The sequence below is a fragment of the Macrosteles quadrilineatus genome, unplaced genomic scaffold (assembly GCF_028750875.1).
Source record: "Macrosteles quadrilineatus isolate MER2022 unplaced genomic scaffold, UCM_ALF_1.0 Scaffold_2__2_contigs__length_208266976, whole genome shotgun sequence".
In the NCBI taxonomy this organism is placed as follows: domain Eukaryota; kingdom Metazoa; phylum Arthropoda; class Insecta; order Hemiptera; family Cicadellidae; genus Macrosteles; species Macrosteles quadrilineatus.
The window spans coordinates 169,805,637-169,824,481 of NW_026542595.1; the positions used below are offsets into that span (position 1 = coordinate 169,805,637).

Sequence of the window (18,845 nt, forward strand, 5' to 3'; positions counted from 1 at the left end):
ACAAAGCGGACAAAATGCTACCAAACTAATTTGAAAGTTTTCATATAACATTCCAATGTTTCACTTTTTTGTGTTTTAGGAAACAATTTCATAAAATAGTCAAACTATTTTGCTTTGAACCAAAACTATTCCTAGTACAACAAATCAAGTCCTCCACTAAAAGTTTTTATACAACAAAGTAAGCAAACATAGATTTTATCTTATTTGTTTTGTTTTAAACTTACGTCTTGTCCATTTAAAAAATAAATATGGATGATTTTTAGAGTTCTCTCAAAAAACTAATAATTATCTCCAGAAAGATAATTTAATTGAAGGCTAAAATTTAGTAGAGGAAACCATTTCTAATCAAGGTCAAGTACTGGTGTTGTCCAACTTTAAATTTATGATGCAATGGCAACTTTTACCATGTTTGGATTTAGGATGTTTGGATTCTAAACTATAGTTGACCCAGAATTAGAAAGTAGTTTAAAGAAAGTTGCCTCTTCCCCTTCCACTATATCACTATCTCTCTCTCACACACAAACATGTACAGTGTGTGCCACTAGTGTAGTGTGGTGTGTAGTTGCTATGTAATAGTTGTGACTGAAAATATTTGTAAGCTTATCTAAAAGATAATACTGTAGTTGGTTTGGTTGTGTAAATTAAAATAGTTTACTGTGTTACAAAAATGTAGTTGATAACAAAATAAGATTGAAGGACAATCACAGCAAAATATTTATGTGTAAGTTAATGTTCAGAAAATACTGTTAGTTTTTAACAACACAAAAATGTTTGTGAACTGGTCTACTATAAATACATTTTTCAAATAATAGGCCACTAAAAGGAATCAAAATCTGAAGAAATAAATTAAATTACATTTTATATTGTATTGCCACATGAAGGTTTTGGAAATTTTCTTTTACATCCAGAAACCCCAGAAACCATTTGGTTTAACTTTATTAGTTTTTAGACTAATAAAACAATCTGATTATAGTGTAAGTAAAATATTGAACCTTTCAAACTAGTTCAATTTTAATTGTTCAACTATCAATATCAATCAAAAGTTAGTTTTACTTTTGACATTCTAATATACAAAAAATTGCACATTAATACAAGAGTTTCATGTCTGTGCAAATAATATTGTTGTAGACTTGAAATTTATTTGTATTTAACTTCAAAAATTCCAAGTCAGGCTCCCTAACAGTGAATAAACTAATGCTGTTGTTTGACTTGTGGAATGACCTTTCATCATTTGTTGTCAACAAGACTATTTGATGCTAATGATAGTGAGTGGACAGTTTTAGTTTCATCTTGGCCAGTGAGTGATCAGTAGTTAGAGAACCGTGTCTACTAAAACTACCGGTACTGGATGTTTCATTTTCAACTTAAAAGATATCACGAAATAAACTTTATGCAGTGTAAGTAGTAATCGAGAAAATGTTGTCCCTTAGAGTTTTAAGGGCCAAACTTAAAGATTTTACAAGGTTAATTTGGACAGTGGAAACCAGAGATGATGATTTAGTTTTGAAAGATGAGAAGAAGGAACATCGCTTTCCTTACCTTTGGCTCAGGGACAATTGTCAGTGCGGCTCGTGCTTTCATGAAGCTTCTCATTCGAGAATCATCGACATTGAGCATTTTGACTTCAACGCTCAGCCTTTGGAAGCAACAGTAAGTGGATTTGTTAGTGGTAATTCCTTATAATTTTATAGTCCAATAATAAAGCTTAGATATTAAGGTTTCATTCGTTTGATACAAGTGAGTAAATTTTGTTTTGATATTGTGTTTGTACTAAAAATACTCTACATTTGTCTTTTCTTTTTTGGAACCAAGAAAATATATCTCTGAACAAAAGCTTAAGGTTAAAAAATATATTTGGGACTTGCCGGGGATTGGGAAGAAAGTGTTTCTTCAAAGTTTCATAAGTGTAAAATAAAAATAAAATTATTTACAACGTTTTTTTCCAGCAGAATATTTAGCTGGATTAGGATTAGAAAATGGTGCATTTTATCTTTATCACTGTAGATTCAAATTTCAGGCTGAATTCTTATTCATTGTTTATGTATAAGTATAGCATAGCCTACTACACAATGTGGCGTGTTTAAGTATAAGTATAGCATCTAACTACACTTGTAGCGTTTTTAAGTTCTTTTGTACGGGAACGCTCCAAACTCTGCTCTCGTAATCTAACGTCAACCTTTTGCATAGCATCATTAATTTATATCACAATGTTTATAATTTTGCAATTTCTATAGCTTACCCTGTAGGTTGGGACTAGTGAAGTCAAAAATCTATTTAAAAAAAGAACCTAAACAAAATTTTTGTATTAATTTACCGGGTTATTTTGGTTCAGTTTAATCAACTAAATCTGTATTGTGTCAAGTTTATAATCTAACATATTCAATAAAAAATCTCAATAAGTATGTGGCGGTGGGGCCACATAGGGGAGGTTATGTGTGAATTGACTGGCAATTTGACATAATCGTTGATGTTAAAAAGTGTTGGCTTAACCCTTAAATTTAATCAGAGGAGACAATTTACCCGCAAATCACAGGCCCAAAGAGCCAGCTTTGATGATTACTAATGTTAATTCAAGCTTTTTTACTACAAAAATAGAATTATCTTTCAATGAATGTTACAATTACAAATCAAACGGCTGGACACAACGTGAACTATTAATTGAACTTCATATTGGTATTAAAGGGTGACATTGGAAATAAACCTAAACATTATTAATTGTTGAATCTGCAAAGAATATTTATGGAAATTTAGACTGATTAAATAACTACCTCCGTACCTCACATGGGGCCTTACCCCATATCCCATCCTCTACTCCACCGCCATGTTAGTCCTTCGGCAACAACAGCAAGACAAATTCCTGGCTTACTTTACTCACGCGATGTGCTTGCTGTGCATGCGCGTACACAGTCCTGGGTTGAAGAGTGCCTTCTTGGCAGGACATTTGAGTTTAGGTAATTCAGGTTGTGGGGGTGAGCCCCACAAATAGCTCAATTTGATTTAGACTAATAAACAAAACAAAACATGTTGTGACCAGCCTAAATAAAAAAATAAGCAGTCTACCTCATAATTTATAATTACCTTTAATGAAAAATTAATAATTAATTATAAAATTAAACACTTAATTTAATTAATAACCAAAACTGTAAATGGTGTTTATAGCTAGCCAATGACAAAGTGAACGTGAGATGGCACGACTCACACTCAAGCAGCTACCAACTTAGCTGGCTTCTAGAGCGTCAGTTCAACCCCGACCAAGCAACTGACAATTACCAACCTCATCCCAGACCATGGAGTGCTGAAGACTTTTCAAAAATACTACGGAGATTCCAATACCATCAATTGCTGGACAGGTGTGTGTCTGAATATTTAAGAAATTTGTATACAGAGGTAGGTTGTGTTTTCGTCGTGACTTGCAAAGACACCAGTACTTTGATATTTTACTTTGAAATGGCGACCATACAAAGGTAAGTATTTCAAGCCAAGTATGAATGGAGATGAGTATAGGATGAGTGGGGCAGTACCATTCCAGACAAACTATTAAGCAATTTGTTGTTTGTTAATGTCAATATATTTTTTTTTATAGATACACAGGTACCACGGCCGCCTTTATCTCCAGGTCGCGGCCATGAAACTGGCAACGTCGCAAGTGGTGTTGTAACAGCTGTTTTGTTTGGAAGCAGCTAATGGTATTTGTGTATTTACGAAAGATTGGTTACTGTACTATGAATATTGACTCCACTTAATGTAGTAGAAGTCATTATAGTTTCATATATGAACAGTTATAATTATTAGTAACGGAAGAGTTATTATGTTTTGCGGGGTGGCTGCACTGTGCACTGAGCCCTGAAGTGGGATGATTCGTCACGGCTCCTTCTTCTATGTCCACCAACGAACGTAAGTGGTTCTCTTGCTATATCGTCCACTTTTCTAGCGTAACGTTAGGTTACGACATTTTGGCGCAGTCGGTAATAAACCTTTTTATCATAGTTAGGGTAGTACGCGATAACAGTTGTTGTTTTAGTGCGTATTATAGTGGAGATGATTAAAAATGGCGAGTATTAGTGTTGGCAGGATTTCTGAATTTAATCCAAGTGAGGAGGACATTGTGCCCTATTTGTTGCGCCTGAAACATTTTTTCAAAGCGAACAATGTCAAGAAGGAAAACGAGGTGTCGGTTTTAATTACAGTTATTGGTCCCAGGGTTTTATCGGTCCTATCCGATTTATTATCACCGGTAGAGGTAGATTCTAAGACCTATGATGAACTTGCAGCGTTGTTGAAATTACATTATGCGCCCAAGAAGTTGGTTGTGGCGGAGCGATATGTATTCTACTCTCGTGTGCAAAAGCCGGGCGAAAGCATAGCGGAGTTTGTGGTTTCAATAAAACATTTGGCTAGTTCGTGCAAATTTGGTACCTTTTTGAAAGACGCTTTGAGGGACAAAGTGATTTCCGGCATTTCTAATGAAACTATCCGGCAGAAATTGTTGTCGGAGGAATTGGACTTTGACGAAGCTTATGCGTCAGCGCTCAGGCTGGAACAGGCCGAATCGCAGTCAAGCCTATTTGTGCAACCTCGTGGGGACATTGCGAAAATCAATGTGAAAAGTCAAAATAGGCCTAAAACTTTCATGCATAGGAGTAGTGAAAATCAAAATTCTAGAAACTCTTGCTGGAGGTGTGGTTCTGCGGGTCATTGGCCTAGTGCGTGTGCGTTCGCCAGTTACAAGTGTCACGGTTGTCAGAGAGTAGGTCATCTCAAGAAAGTGTGTAAAGCCAAGAAATCTTCTAGTTTCCATGGTAAAAAGTCGACACCTAGGATGGGGGTCCATCAAGTGGAGGAAGAGGTAGGCCTAGGCCTAGAAGTTCCAATGGCAGACATAGGTCTGTACAACCTTAAATCAGGATCAGACAACGGCTATAAGGTAGGCCTAGTGGCTAATGATGTATATTTAGAAATGATTCTAGATACAGGCAGTGCCTTGACTATATGTCCTTCTGAGATATTTTATGAAAAATTTTCTAACCTCAAACTTAGGCCAGCAAATGTGAAACTTACTACTTATTCAGGTCATGATGTACCTGTTCTGGGGCAAGTGAATGTCAATGTTAAATATAATAATCAGCAGGCGAGTTTGCCTTTGACAGTAGTTAGTTTAGAAAGTAAGAGTCAGCCGATTCTGTTGGGGCGAAACTGGTTAGGCCAGTTGAGGTTAGATTGGCAAAATGTGTTTTCATGTAAAGCCACTGTGGATCACAGTTCTGATTTGGACATTGCTAAATTGAAGAGTAAATTTAAGTCAGTTTTTCAGCCTGGAACGGGCGAAATTAAGGGTGTTAAGGCTCATATTGTCTTAAAGGAGGGGACAGTCCCTAAGTTTTGTAAGGCGAGACCAGTGCCTTTTGCGTTAAGGGAGAAAGTTGAGAGTGAGTTGGACCGCATGGTTCAAGAGGATGTTGCGTACAGAGTTACTAATTCACAGTGGAGCACTCCACTTGTGGTTGTCCCTAAGCCTAATGGTGTTAGGCTTTGTGCCGATTATAAGATTACTCTTAATCAGTGTATTGAAATGGAACATTATCCGCTTCCACAGGCTCAAGATATTTTTGCAACTCTAGGCGGTTGCTCAGTTTTTAGCTGCCTTGATCTTTCAAATGCGTATCAGCAATTGGCGGTAGCGGATGAATCGCAACATCTGTTGACCCTAGCTACCCATAAGGGTCTGTATCGTTTAAAAAGGCTACCATATGGTTTGTCTTCAGCTCCTGCAATTTTTCAGTCAGCCATCGACCAAATTTTAACAGGTCTTCCAGGAACGGTGGCGTACTTAGATGACGTCTTAGTGGCGGCTCGCTCTAAGGAAGAGGGGCTTGCCCGTCTGGCGCAGGTGCTGCAACGCCTTGATGAGTTTGGTGTTCGAGTAAACCAACAAAAGTGTAAGTTTTTGCAATCTTCAATCGAGTATTTAGGACATGTGATTACTCGAGATGGTCTCCGTCCACAAGAAAGTTTGTTAACTGCGCTGCGTAAAGCGCCTGAGCCTAGTACTAAGGAAGAGTTACGAGCCTATATTGGTCTAATAAATTATTATCATGCATTTATACCTAACCTGTCTGCTAGAATAAGCTGTTTTTATGACTTATTACATAAGGATCATCCATGGGTGTGGTCGGAGGTGTGTTCTAAGACTTTTCAGGAGAGTAAATCATGGGTGTTGGACTCAAGTTTGTTAGTTCACTATGATGTTAAAAAGCCCATAGTTCTGACGTGTGATGCGAGTCCCAGGGGGGTGGCTGCTGTTCTATCTCATCTTATCGATGGTCAGGAAAGGCCAATTGCCTTCGCATCGAAAACGCTAAGTTCCAGTGAACGGAATTATTCTCAGTTACATCGGGAGGCTCTGGCTTTGATCTTTGGAGTCAAAAAGTTTCATAAGTATATATATGGAAGACACTGTATTCTACAGACTGATCATCAGCCGTTGACGGCTATTTTTGGCTCTAAAAAGGGCGTTCCTAGTATGGCGGCAGCTAGGCTGCAGAGATGGGCCTTGATTCTATCAGCATATGATTTGGAGGTTAGGTACCGGAAGGGAGTGGATGTCCCTCACGCTGATGCGTTGTCTAGGTTACCCTTAGCAGAAGCGGAACCTATAGAGCTGGATGCTAATTTTGTTTCACATGTAGATGTGTGTACAGAAGTGATGAACAATTTCTGTGTTGTCAAGGACATTGCACCTATTACTGCCTTGCATATAGGTAAAATGACGGATAAGGATCCGATTCTTTCGAAGGTCCGAGATTTTGTGATGTACGGCTGGACGAGCTCGGTTGAGCCAGAACTAGCTATTTTTCTAAGGAAGAAGGACGAGTTGTCCGTGGAACAAGGTTGTTTGCTGTGGGGTTCTCGTGTAGTGATTCCAAAGAAACTGTATTCATCTGTGCTTCAAATGTTGCATGATCAACACCCGGGAGTTACACGCATGAAGATGCTGGCGAGAAGTTATGTCTGGTGGCCAGGCATGGAGAAGTCGATTGAAGACGTGGTGGCCTCTTGTTCTGCGTGTCAGTTAACTAGGAATTCGGTACCTAAAGTACCGTTGCAGCAATGGCCTACAACATCAACTCGATGGCAGAGGATACACATTGACTTTGCGGAGGATCCAGAGTCGAGACAGCAACTTTTAGTTTTGATTGACACATACTCTAAATGGTTAGAGGTATTTATCATGAGTTCCATGAATTCTTCCAAGGTTATCGAGAAACTCCGTACCTTGTTTTCATCGTATGGATTGCCTGTTGAACTGGTGTCGGACAACGGAAGATCTTTTACTAGTCAAGAGTTCAAGACCTTTTTGCATAACAACAATGTGAAGTTCACATTAACTCCCCCGTATCATGCGGCTTCAAATGGATCTGCAGAGAGAAGTGTTCAGGAGGTCAAGAAAAACCTTTTGCGTCAAGTGATTGAGGAACATCAGCGTTCTCAGCGTACCACTCTTCAAATGAAATTAGATAATTTCTTGTTTGCGTACCGCAACACTCCAAATACAGTTACTGGCTTAACCCCTGCAGAAATGTTCCTGTCTTGGAAGCCTCGTACTCAGTTGGTTATGTTAAAACCCAATCTCCAGTCATCCATTGATCAAAAACACAGGGAACAAAAAGATGCAGCTGATAGGCTTAGGGGAAGAAGCAGATTTTTCTCAGAAGGTCAGGCAGTCTATGTCAAAACTGTCCGAAATGAAAAGATATCTTGGGTTCCTGGCAAAATAATTCTAAAGAGAAGTCCGGTCACCTATCTGGTGAGTGTTATTGGTGGAAAACCCCGATTTTGTCATGCGGATCACTTGAGAGCTCGGTATGCAGAAGAGGAGGAGATTTTTGTATCACCCAAGGACCCCGTTGTATCACCCCAAGTACCCAAGAATTCACCCCCGCCGGAGGATCGACCAACCAGTCCCATGATGATGTCACCTGTACCTAGGCCTACGACCAGTCCCAGGGAGAGCCTAGGGCAAGCCCAGTCTCAGCCAACTCCTGCGTCGCCGCTAGCACAGTGCAGCCCACCACCCTCGCTGAGGAAGTCTGCACGGACTGTGCGAAAGCCTCACAGGCTGGACTTGTAAAATTATTAATGAATAATGGGAAGAAGAAATTTTGGTTGCATTTTATTGAAAGTGAATTTATTTTATTTTGAAAGTTGAGTTAATTTTGAATTTATGATATTGACTTTTTTTTTATGGGGAAGACGAGTGTAGTAGAAGTCATTATAGTTTCATATATGAACAGTTATAATTATTAGTAACGGAAGAGTTATTATGTTTTGCGGGGTGGCTGCACTGTGCACTGAGCCCTGAAGTGGGATGATTCGTCACGGCTCCTTCTTCTATGTCCACCAACGAACGTAAGTGGTTCTCTTGCTATATCGTCCACTTTTCTAGCGTAACGTTAGGTTACGACAATTTGGCGCAGTCGGTAATAAACCTTTTTATCATAGTTAGGGTAGTACGCGATAACAGTTGTTGTTTTAGTGCGTATTATAGTGGAGATGATTAAAAATGGCGAGTATTAGTGTTGGCAGGATTTCTGAATTTAATCCAAGTGAGGAGGACATTGTGCCCTATTTGTTGCGCCTGAAACATTTTTTCAAAGCGAACAATGTCAAGAAGGAAAACGAGGTGTCGGTTTTAATTACAGTTATTGGTCCCAGGGTTTTATCGGTCCTATCCGATTTATTATCACCGGTAGAGGTAGATTCTAAGACCTATGATGAACTTGCAGCGTTGTTGAAATTACATTATGCGCCCAAGAAGTTGGTTGTGGCGGAGCGATATGTATTCTACTCTCGTGTGCAAAAGCCGGGCGAAAGCATAGCGGAGTTTGTGGTTTCAATAAAACATTTGGCTAGTTCGTGCAAATTTGGTACCTTTTTGAAAGACGCTTTGAGGGACAAAGTGATTTCCGGCATTTCTAATGAAACTATCCGGCAGAAATTGTTGTCGGAGGAATTGGACTTTGACGAAGCTTATGCGTCAGCGCTCAGGCTGGAACAGGCCGAATCGCAGTCAAGCCTATTTGTGCAACCTCGTGGGGACATTGCGAAAATCAATGTGAAAAGTCAAAATAGGCCTAAAACTTTCATGCATAGGAGTAGTGAAAATCAAAATTCTAGAAACTCTTGCTGGAGGTGTGGTTCTGCGGGTCATTGGCCTAGTGCGTGTGCGTTCGCCAGTTACAAGTGTCACGGTTGTCAGAGAGTAGGTCATCTCAAGAAAGTGTGTAAAGCCAAGAATTTGGTTAAGACTTTTCAAAAATACTACGGAGATTCCAATACCATCAATTGCTGGACAGGTGTGTGTCTGAATATTTAAGAAATTTGTATACAGAGGTAGGTTGTGTTTTCGTCGTGACTTGCAAAGACACCAGTACTTTGATATTTTACTTTGAAATGGCGACCATACAAAGGTAAGTATTTCAAGCCAAGTATGAATGGAGATGAGTATAGGATGAGTGGGGCAGTACCATTCCAGACAAACTATTAAGCAATTTGTTGTTTGTTAATGTCAATATATTTTTTTTTATAGATACACAGGTACCACGGCCGCCTTTATCTCCAGGTCGCGGCCATGAAACTGGCAACGTCGCAAGTGGTGTTGTAACAGCTGTTTTGTTTGGAAGCAGCTAATGGTATTTGTGTATTTACGAAAGATTGGTTACTGTACTATGAATATTGACTCCACTTAAAATGTATATAGATTTTTAATTCATATTGTTTCAGTTTTCAATTATGTATGTTTTATTTTAATAAATTTATGTCCATAAATTTAAATCAATAAAGTGCGAATTAATAAGCTGGTGCCACCAGTCTGCCCTGTTATCTTATGGGACTTCCGGTGCTAGACAACACCACTTGCGACGTTGCCAATTCTACCAGGCCGCGGGCTGTAGTTAAAGGCGGCCGTGCATGTACGGTGAGTTTTGAGAGTGGTATGATAGGAACCAATAAGTCACCCTTGTACCACTGTTTTTTTTAAAATTGACAACATCTAGATGTCATTGAACACTATGAATCTAATAATCCATAGAGGTGGGAAGATCCCAGATATTTCCCTTCCCTTCATATTCTTTGAAAAGACTAGCTACACTCAGAAGTAATAAACATTACCAAACACTTTTATGAACCTTACCTACATGCTTGTTCTAAAATACTCTTGATGTAAGATTTTGAAAGTTTGACAAGAACTTATGAAAAGTTAACGTATGTATTGTTCTTATGTAAATTAATGTGTCCGCTACAATAAGTAACTGCCAAAGCTTATGTTTGGAAACCAAATTAAAAAAATAAATAACACTATCACTATCCAAATCCTAGTCTAAGTCTCAGGCAAATCTTAGGATCTTGTTTAGTTTTAAATTTGACATTTTATGCCCGTTATCCTATACAAACAAAAGAAAATTTAAACAATTAAATATTTTATCTGAATAGGGAAGCGATTTTTTTACTTTTCTTGTACCTGGCGATTTTAATTATATTTTAAAAGGTTTTTTTTTCAGATTACAATACGTATACTTTGGTCAGTTAAAAGTGACCTGTGGGTGTAAAATTTAAACATGTTGTGCTAAGTACTTTTTTATGTTTGCACAGTGACTCTGTGCTCTTAGATTGGCTAGAGAGTCTAGCTGTTGATGGGGTGGCTTTAGTAGAAGGAGCACAAACTCGCCCAGGCCAGATACAACCCTTGGCAGACAAAGTGGCGTTCCTCAAGAAAACTTACTACGGGTGAGTATCCTGTCCTTGTTGCTCTCACTGGGCTTCTAATAAATGGTCCTATGGTTAATAAAACGGCTGGTTTTAGTCAGTAACAAAGCTTCACAAGGCATCTCATTCTACACTCATTCTTCACTCTTATTTGACATGTACCTCCCATGACATTATTGTCTATCATAAACCCCCAATTTGTTTGAATTTCAATTGAGTCAGAACTGCAAGGTAGGCTACTGAATTTTAATCTCCAAGCTTGTCGAAAGTGTATCTGTTGTCTCCTTTGAAGCGATTGGCATGAATTTAGTTTTTGATATAAGTGTGAGTAGAATTTGATCAAACTGAGTCTTTATTTTGCATAAATCTCTTTTTGCCCCCTTAAAAACTGAATCCCAACTCAGTCACCTTCATAAAGAATCAATGTATCATCTGCAAAAAGCTATAATTTTCCAGATATATTAATTTTGACAATATTGTTTAACTAAATTAAGAATAATAAAGGACCCAATGTGCTTCCTTGGATGACTCCAAAATCAAATCTTAGATTTTTTCTCCACTATTGACCCCATTAATTGTTGTTATTTGTCTGTGATTTTCTAAATAGATCTTAAACCAATCATATGATTCCTTCATTAAAATCATCCGACTAAAATATTAGGTGTGTTAAAGGAATGTCCAATTAAATAAAACATGGGGTTATGTCGAAGTGATGTAAAAATAATTTGAGCAAAGAAAAATCTTCTAGCTTAGAGGTTTATGTTTGTTAAACAATTGTTTTACCTGTAAAATAATTTTGCTGGTGGTTAAACATTAATTAAACATTGATTTTAAAAGTCCATCTCATCAGAAGTGACTACAAAAACTAATCCATTAAACATCTGGATCATAGGGATAAATCTACACTAAAGAAGTATTTCATTCCATGGATGAAAAAAGGACTTTTGCTATAACGATGAGCAACAAGAACAAGAAGAATGTCAATTTTACGAAACAATTTCTATTAATGCATTTGCCTCTGAACGGTACAGTACCTGTACTGATCACAAAACATGTTTTTTTTCCAGAGAAACATTTACTGTACAAGCTAAGCCAGGGACAAGTAACGTAGCATATCTGAGTGGCTCATTGCAACTACATACCGATCTACCTTACTACCACTACAAGCCTGGGGTATGTAGTTAGGTTAGCTGGTCCCCATCTCTATGTGATGATTAGTTTTGTTGTTGCCGATAAAAAAATGGAAGCTCCTACCAAGGAAGAGTCACATTCTGTGATTATCTTTCTAATAGGAGCCCTTTTTGGGGGAGCAAGCTTTCAGGGGAGCGAGCTGGTCTAGTGTTATTAGAGCGCGGGACTTTGGTCTCTGAGGTCCCGGGTTCAAATCCCGCCAAATCACCAATGGATTTTATCGAAGTGATGATGCCGCAACCCCTAGGTCTAGCCTGAAGTAATGTGAAAAACAATCACAAAAAAAAATAAATAAAATAGGAGCCCTTTTTAAAATTGGATAGTAGTTTATGTATATGTTTGGAAAAAAAAGAGAATAAAAAACAAACACTTTTAGTAGAAAATCATACACATTTGCACGGCGAGAAAATAAACGGACGTCCTTGAGTTTTTATTGCAATAGTGAATAAATTAGGGCAAATATAGGTAGTTCATCTCAATATGATATTTTTTTATTCTCTGAGCAGCAAGATTTTAAGACTTTTCCTTCCTTGTTCTCCGACAAGATTTTACACCAACAACACACCGAATATTCTACTTCACGATTGTTTAATGGTTTAACAGTATAGACTCACCTTACTGATGAAAAAGATTAAAATGCACAAGTTAACACAAAATACATAGAACACCTACTTAAGAAGGAGCTAGTACCGAAAATTCCATGTGGTATGTGTTAATTTGTTCATTTTTGTCTATTTTAGCGAATTTCTCTATAGGGAATAAGCTATTACCATAGGTCTCATGGTAAGACTTAGTCCCGTTACCGATTTACTTTTTCATTTTGATGTCCCTAGAAGCCAAAAACACCATCCGTTCAAATTCATATATATATATATATATGTGTCCGTCAGCACGATAACTCGAGCAAAAATTATCCGATTTCGATGAAATTTGGTACAAACGTGTAAACCTACGTTTATTCGAACGAGTTCGCGAACCATTATGATCGGACCATGGGAACGGGGTTTTATGGGGGGATTTATGGGGTAAAAATTGCTTTTTCTCATTTTTGACCCTCAAAACATAAAATTTCCCAAATTTCTTCTAGACCATTTTGAAGAGCTTAAAAAAACAAATAATTCAGTATATTGAAGTGTTTTTGTATGGTTATTGGTTTTGGAGAAAATTATAAATTAAAAATTCCCATGTTATTCTTATGGAGAATAAGTAAACTTTTGTAGTTTGCTTGTTTATGCATATATTTGGATCAAACTTGGCCAATCTATTTATTTTATACTAGGCTATTAATATTTTACTAAAAAACACACTTTATTACCCTGTAGGCAGCAAACCTAGGTACTCGTTAAACCTAATGATATTTGAATAGATTTAATTGAAAATCAAATCAGGCAAATGGAAATTCGCTTAGTCTGCAGGTTTGCTGCGGCGGGGGTATTTATCAATAAGGTAAGCCAGCTATTAAACCTATCTGTTTCAAAATTCTTAAAACCCCTGGCCCAAAGCCATCCTTACCACGTCATATTGTGCTTCAGGTGAACATGCTCCACTGCATAGTCCAGGCCGCTGGCTTTGGAGGCCAGAGTATCCTAGCCGATGGTCTGGAGGCGTGTGATTGGCTGCGTGAAACTCATCCCCAACACTACTGGATCCTCACAACAGTAAATGTAGACTGGGAAGATATTGTGGAAGAAGACGGACGACGCTTCCACACCATCTACAGAGCTCCTGTCATATGGTGAGAGTCTTACATTTTACAAGGGTGGCCGTAAATGAAAGTCTTAATCAAGTCTGTCTTTTGTTGTGTCCAAGCAAGCTAATTCAAATAACATCATCATCATCTTTATTTCATAAAATGTACAGATTGATTCATGAAATTGTGTTGAACAATCAACGTAAGTTTTCTTATCTAGATTGCTAAAACTAGTGATTTTACAGTAGTCCAAAATATAAAATATAAAATGAATGACCTTCAAATTGATTTTCCTTTCTCTAAACAATAAGCCCAGCTGATGAACACATCAACAAATTACTTTACACATTGCATAGTTTTTATTCTTTGGAACGAGTTTACGTCTTTGTAAGACTACCAAGGAGTATGGCAAGTCCTGTTTGTATTAAACATGCCGATCAGTAAGCAATTGGTAATTTTAATTATTGTCTTGAATCTTGATGAAAACTGATGAACACACTGCCCATTTTTTCAAAAGTGTACAATCTTTGAAAACTCTCATGTGCATTTTCTTCCTCTAAATACTTATCTGCATGCGTATGTCAACCTGGTATCGGATATTAATCACATTACGCAAACTTACATCATAATAATTGGCAGGAGCATCAATTTTTATATTATTGTTTTCTACACCTAAAACAAGACCAATGACACATGGTTAAGAAGTGGACACCTACTAGAATAGTATAGGAAAGGGCACTTTTCTGGCTGATTGGAACTAGAACCACCCCGTTTGGCAAAGACAGGAGTCCAGTAACAGGACTTGCCATACTCCTTGGTAGTCTTACAAAGACGTAATCTCTCGTTCCAAAGATTAAAAAATCTGCAATGTGTAATGTAATTTGCTGATGATTGTTTAGAAAAAGGTAAATCAAATTGGAAGTCATTCTTTTTTATACATTTTCTGTTTTGGACTACCTTAATTTACAGACATACTGGTAGCCCTTGTGTGATTCAAAAATACAGAAAGCAGATTTTGACCACTCTAAAGCCGTGTTTACAGGCCAGTAGGCAGGTAGGTTATGGAGATTACCTGCCTCTAGTGTATTACTACTTTCTAGTTACCTGAGGCAGACTAGAAACACCCAGCTGGCAATGTAAACAAAATTTAAGTTTTACTCTAAGAAAAATCTGAAAAATTTGTCAAGCTCTAGGCAAAAACCATGCATTCCAAAAGTACAAAGTACCTTCTAACACAACACTACTCCACTTCTAACATAAGAATTAAATGTCAATGTTGATTTGTGTTGTCAGTGAGAACAACAGAGGGGAAGTGGAGAGAATCAACTGGAGTCAGCCACAGAGATCGTCTCACTTCCATGTCCCTGTAGCTCAAGTGTCTCCATGGTATAGAGCTGTACAGCAGTTCACACATTACATACACAGTCACAACTGCAAAGTCCAACTCAGGATCAATCCTGGTGAGTACACAACCAATTACATCAAAATCAGAGTTTCAGATAGAATTGAGATTTTTTTCTAGTGGGCCCATTCCAAAACTGTTTGACTCTGACCCAAAAATGTTGATTGTGATTCTCGGTGAGGGATAGTATTCTGATTCCAGAATCAATTAGGAATACATGATGAAAAAACAGTTTTTTTTAAATAAACTAGACAGTCTTATAAATTAGAAATTAGGCAGAAGAATTATGAAACATTAAAAAACTATGATTTATTAATTATTATTTATTTCAATTAGACACACAGCGATGATTGTTCTTATTTATAAAAAATTTGAACGAGTTCAATATCTTTCTTTTTTTGCTGATGAGATTTCAATAACTCCATGATTATTTCAGCCAATAATCTTGGAGAGTACAATCATGATTGTCAGTATCATACAAGATTTAATAAGAGCCCTTAAGCCTAGATGTTCTAACTCATTAAAAAATAAAAAACTACAAATAAAATGTCTAGTCTAGTAATCTCACAGGTTACTATATTTATATTACACTCTGGCGTTTTAAAACATATTTTGAGATTGTAAATAACTCTTCAGCAGCTGTTTGAAATTAACGAAATTAACATTGATATTATGGCGGGGAAAATAAGATGGCTGTTAGCTTACATGGACAACATTCTGTCCCTTGGAGAACAATTCAAAGCTACGAAGAAAATTTCTAATCTCACAGTTTACTAGATATGTAAATTATAATTACTTCTGGTGTTTGAAAAATACTTTTGGACGATAAATAACTCTTCAGCAGCGGTTTGAAATCATCCAAGATGGCTGCTATCCTCTAAAGACTCTTAAGATAAAATAATATCAAAAAGGTGGAAATAATAACCATCAATTTCTGTTATCTGTATGGAAATGGAATCAAAAGACTCAAATTACCAAACAACCATTATTGATACTACTGTTGGAATCCCGAATCAGGATGAGCAACAGCATTGTAACTGTATTACAATGCTCTAGCCTATTTCTCGCTTTTGCAAAAGAAAGATGGATAATATTCCATCTTTTTTGCAAATCCAAAAATAGCTGTTCTTTACGTTTCAAAAATTTCTATTTCAGTTTTTAGAAATAAAAAAAAGATTTTTTGGTAAATTGACATGATGTAAAAAAATATTAAAAATAGAAATAATTGTTTTTAATTTCATAGTAATTATTACCGAGTACAAATGCAATTTTCCAGGAGACATTCTGACGTTCAACAACCTCCGAGTGCTACATGGCCGCAGTGACTACAAGGGTGAGAGACACTTGGAAGGGGCATATTTGGACTGGGATCTGGTCTACTCCCGGATCAGAGTCCTGAAGGAACAATCCGGACTATCCTGACAATCACAGCTGAGGGAGGTCCCTGCAGAAGTTCTCAAGGCTCCCTATGAATGATATAGCAGGTGTAGTCCATAAATGGATCTTTGTTCCATAAGAGCATGCACAGTAAAAGGTCCATGGGTGAATCTTAAGTTCATAATAAGTAGATCCATGGTCTAAAAAAAGTGGATCTGTCGACTACCAGCGTTCTTCTTCACTTGACAGAAAGTTGTAGTAGGCAAACAAGCAAATAAATAATTCAAGTGGCAAGTGTTCTGATAAATAATTGTTTTTTTCTAAAAATGTTTAGAGCAACAAACAAATTTAGTAAGATAAATGTATGTGGCAGGTTTATTTCAATTTCAATTCTAAATCGGAACAAAACAATTTTTGTTCTTGTTTTTAATTTATTATTCAAATTTAGTAAGGACTTTTTACTGTTACTTGCTACATGGGTCGAGTTTGTAATATGTATTATATTGTATCTTTTGATCTTGTACCACTTATATGATTAGAATCGTATATAATTCTCGTGGAATGTTTCAATATCAATGAGTTCTGCTTCTAAATGAAGTACTTACTTTTCCTTATACTAGCAGAGTTCTCGCTCACTTGATATATATTAATAAAGTCAAAATGAGTTTATGGTGGGTTATAGTTACCTTTACTATTGTTTTACTTTACTTCTGCACATTCTCCTTAGAAATCTCATATTATAAGGAAACATTATTACATAAAAATAAATTTTAGTAGGCCTATCTAGATTTATTTTGTATTTAAATGTTAAATGTTAAGCAGTGTAGTTGTAGGTTCAAGGTTGCACACAAACTCCAATGTATTGTATTATTAGAGTTTGTCAGCAAAATAAGTTTACTCATTCTTTAAAATATTGTAGCAATATCGTGAAGGCAACATTCTTATAGTACATATTTTGTGCCAAATAAGAATGTGGATACAAGAATGTTAATGTAAATAAAAATTAGTTTTATTGTTGTATTACTGTAGGCTATACAATGTTCTAACTGTATTAAGGTAAGATTTTATTTTTTTACATTTTATATTAAGTTTGTTTAATCAAATACATTTATGATGGAAAAATATTATTTCAATATTTTCACCTTCAAATTATAAAATACAGTTTTTTCCAAATTGGAAACTGTCGATTATTGAGATTCGTAATGAGATTGAATAAGATTTTAGAGACTTGTAGCTTTGACTATTAATACAGGGTGACACAAAGGAACCGGACGTTTTTTAAACAGCTGTTCCATTGTTGTCGCACGTGGTAGGAAGATTGATTTTATGTCATACCCTTCAGTGAGGCTTGCCATTTTTGTTGAAATGGCTCAGTGGACCTTAGACCATCGCGTTTACGCATACAATACTTTGGTCCAAAATAGTGAATCCGTCGTCAAAACCCAGTGGGAATTCAGTGGACATTTTAATATTGAACGCCACGGAACGGTTCCAAGCCGAAATATGCTATTAAGATGGGTGTCAGGGTTCTGAACAACTGGGAATAAAAAGAAGAAAGAAACCACCAGGCCTTGTTAGAATTTCGAGAACACCCGAAAACATCGCCAGAGTGAGAGCAGTATTGAATGAATGATTCCTAACAAGGTGGTTTCTCACTTTGGTGACATACTGTGGCCACCAAGGTCACCTGACTTGTCCACTAGTGATTACTTACTTTGGGGGTTTCTTAAGGAGCGTGTTTATGCTCCCAAACCACGCACCTAGAGGATTTGAAGTTGGCAATCACAGAAGATATCAATGGCATTGAACAAGACCTCCTGACCCGAGTTTCAGATGATTTTCAGACCAGAATGAACATTTGTAGAGAAGTACATGAACGCCATTTGCATGACGTCATTTTAAAAAAATGACTGTTTTGTAACAAATGGCAAATATTTACCTCACTTTGTACAGTATTAGAACCATTTTATTCCCTTTAACTTCTGTGTACTACTTATTTAAAAAACGTCCGGTTCCTTTGTGTCACCCTGTACAACTAGACATTCCATCCCCATGTTAAAGTTGTAGCCATCAAAATCTTCGACAGTTTGTGCTGATCTAAATTACTGATTTCTGTTGAATATATGATTTATTTTAGCAAGCCAAACTGATGAAACAACTAATTGTGAGCTATAGCAACTGTTATGGCCCATAAACACTTTCCGCAACAAAAAAAACAAGGTAGAAAATGAAAATAGTATTTTAGACACTAGTGCTTTCCGTGACTGGCTCATACCATTGACTATAATGTTCATACTAAGTTCTTTTTTAATAAAAAAAAATTGGCTTCTGGTCCTTATAGATGGGATGTCTACTTCAGTATCCAATAGCATAGACAAAGCAACACAATGAGTACGGTATGCTTTATCTATGCCAAATGCTTGT

General features: G+C 36.8%; 1 protein-coding gene across 1 annotated transcript; it reads left to right on the forward strand.

Annotated features, from left to right (window-relative positions):
* The first annotated feature begins 1,195 nt into the window (after positions 1-1,195).
* LOC128985854 (gamma-butyrobetaine dioxygenase-like) lies at positions 1,196-17,454 on the forward strand. The gene is made up of 7 exons (XM_054405798.1): positions 1,196-1,650; positions 3,160-3,350; positions 10,648-10,782; positions 11,829-11,934; positions 13,485-13,687; positions 14,936-15,102; positions 16,321-17,454. Exons 1-7 carry the CDS (start codon positions 1,417-1,419, stop codon positions 16,464-16,466), a joined length of 1,182 nt encoding a protein of 393 aa, XP_054261773.1. The 5' UTR covers positions 1,196-1,416; the 3' UTR covers positions 16,467-17,454.
* The last annotated feature ends 1,391 nt before the right edge of the window (positions 17,455-18,845 follow it).

Coding starts and splice junctions, on each gene's coding strand:
- LOC128985854 (XM_054405798.1), top strand. CDS start 1,417: ATGTTGTCCCTTAGAGTTTTAAGGGCCAAACTTAAAGATTTTACAAGG. Junction 11,935..13,484: donor ACTACCACTACAAGCCTGGG/GTATGTAGTTAG, acceptor ATTGTGCTTCAG/GTGAACATGCTCCACTGCAT. Junction 13,688..14,935: donor TACAGAGCTCCTGTCATATG/GTGAGAGTCTTA, acceptor TTGTGTTGTCAG/TGAGAACAACAGAGGGGAAG.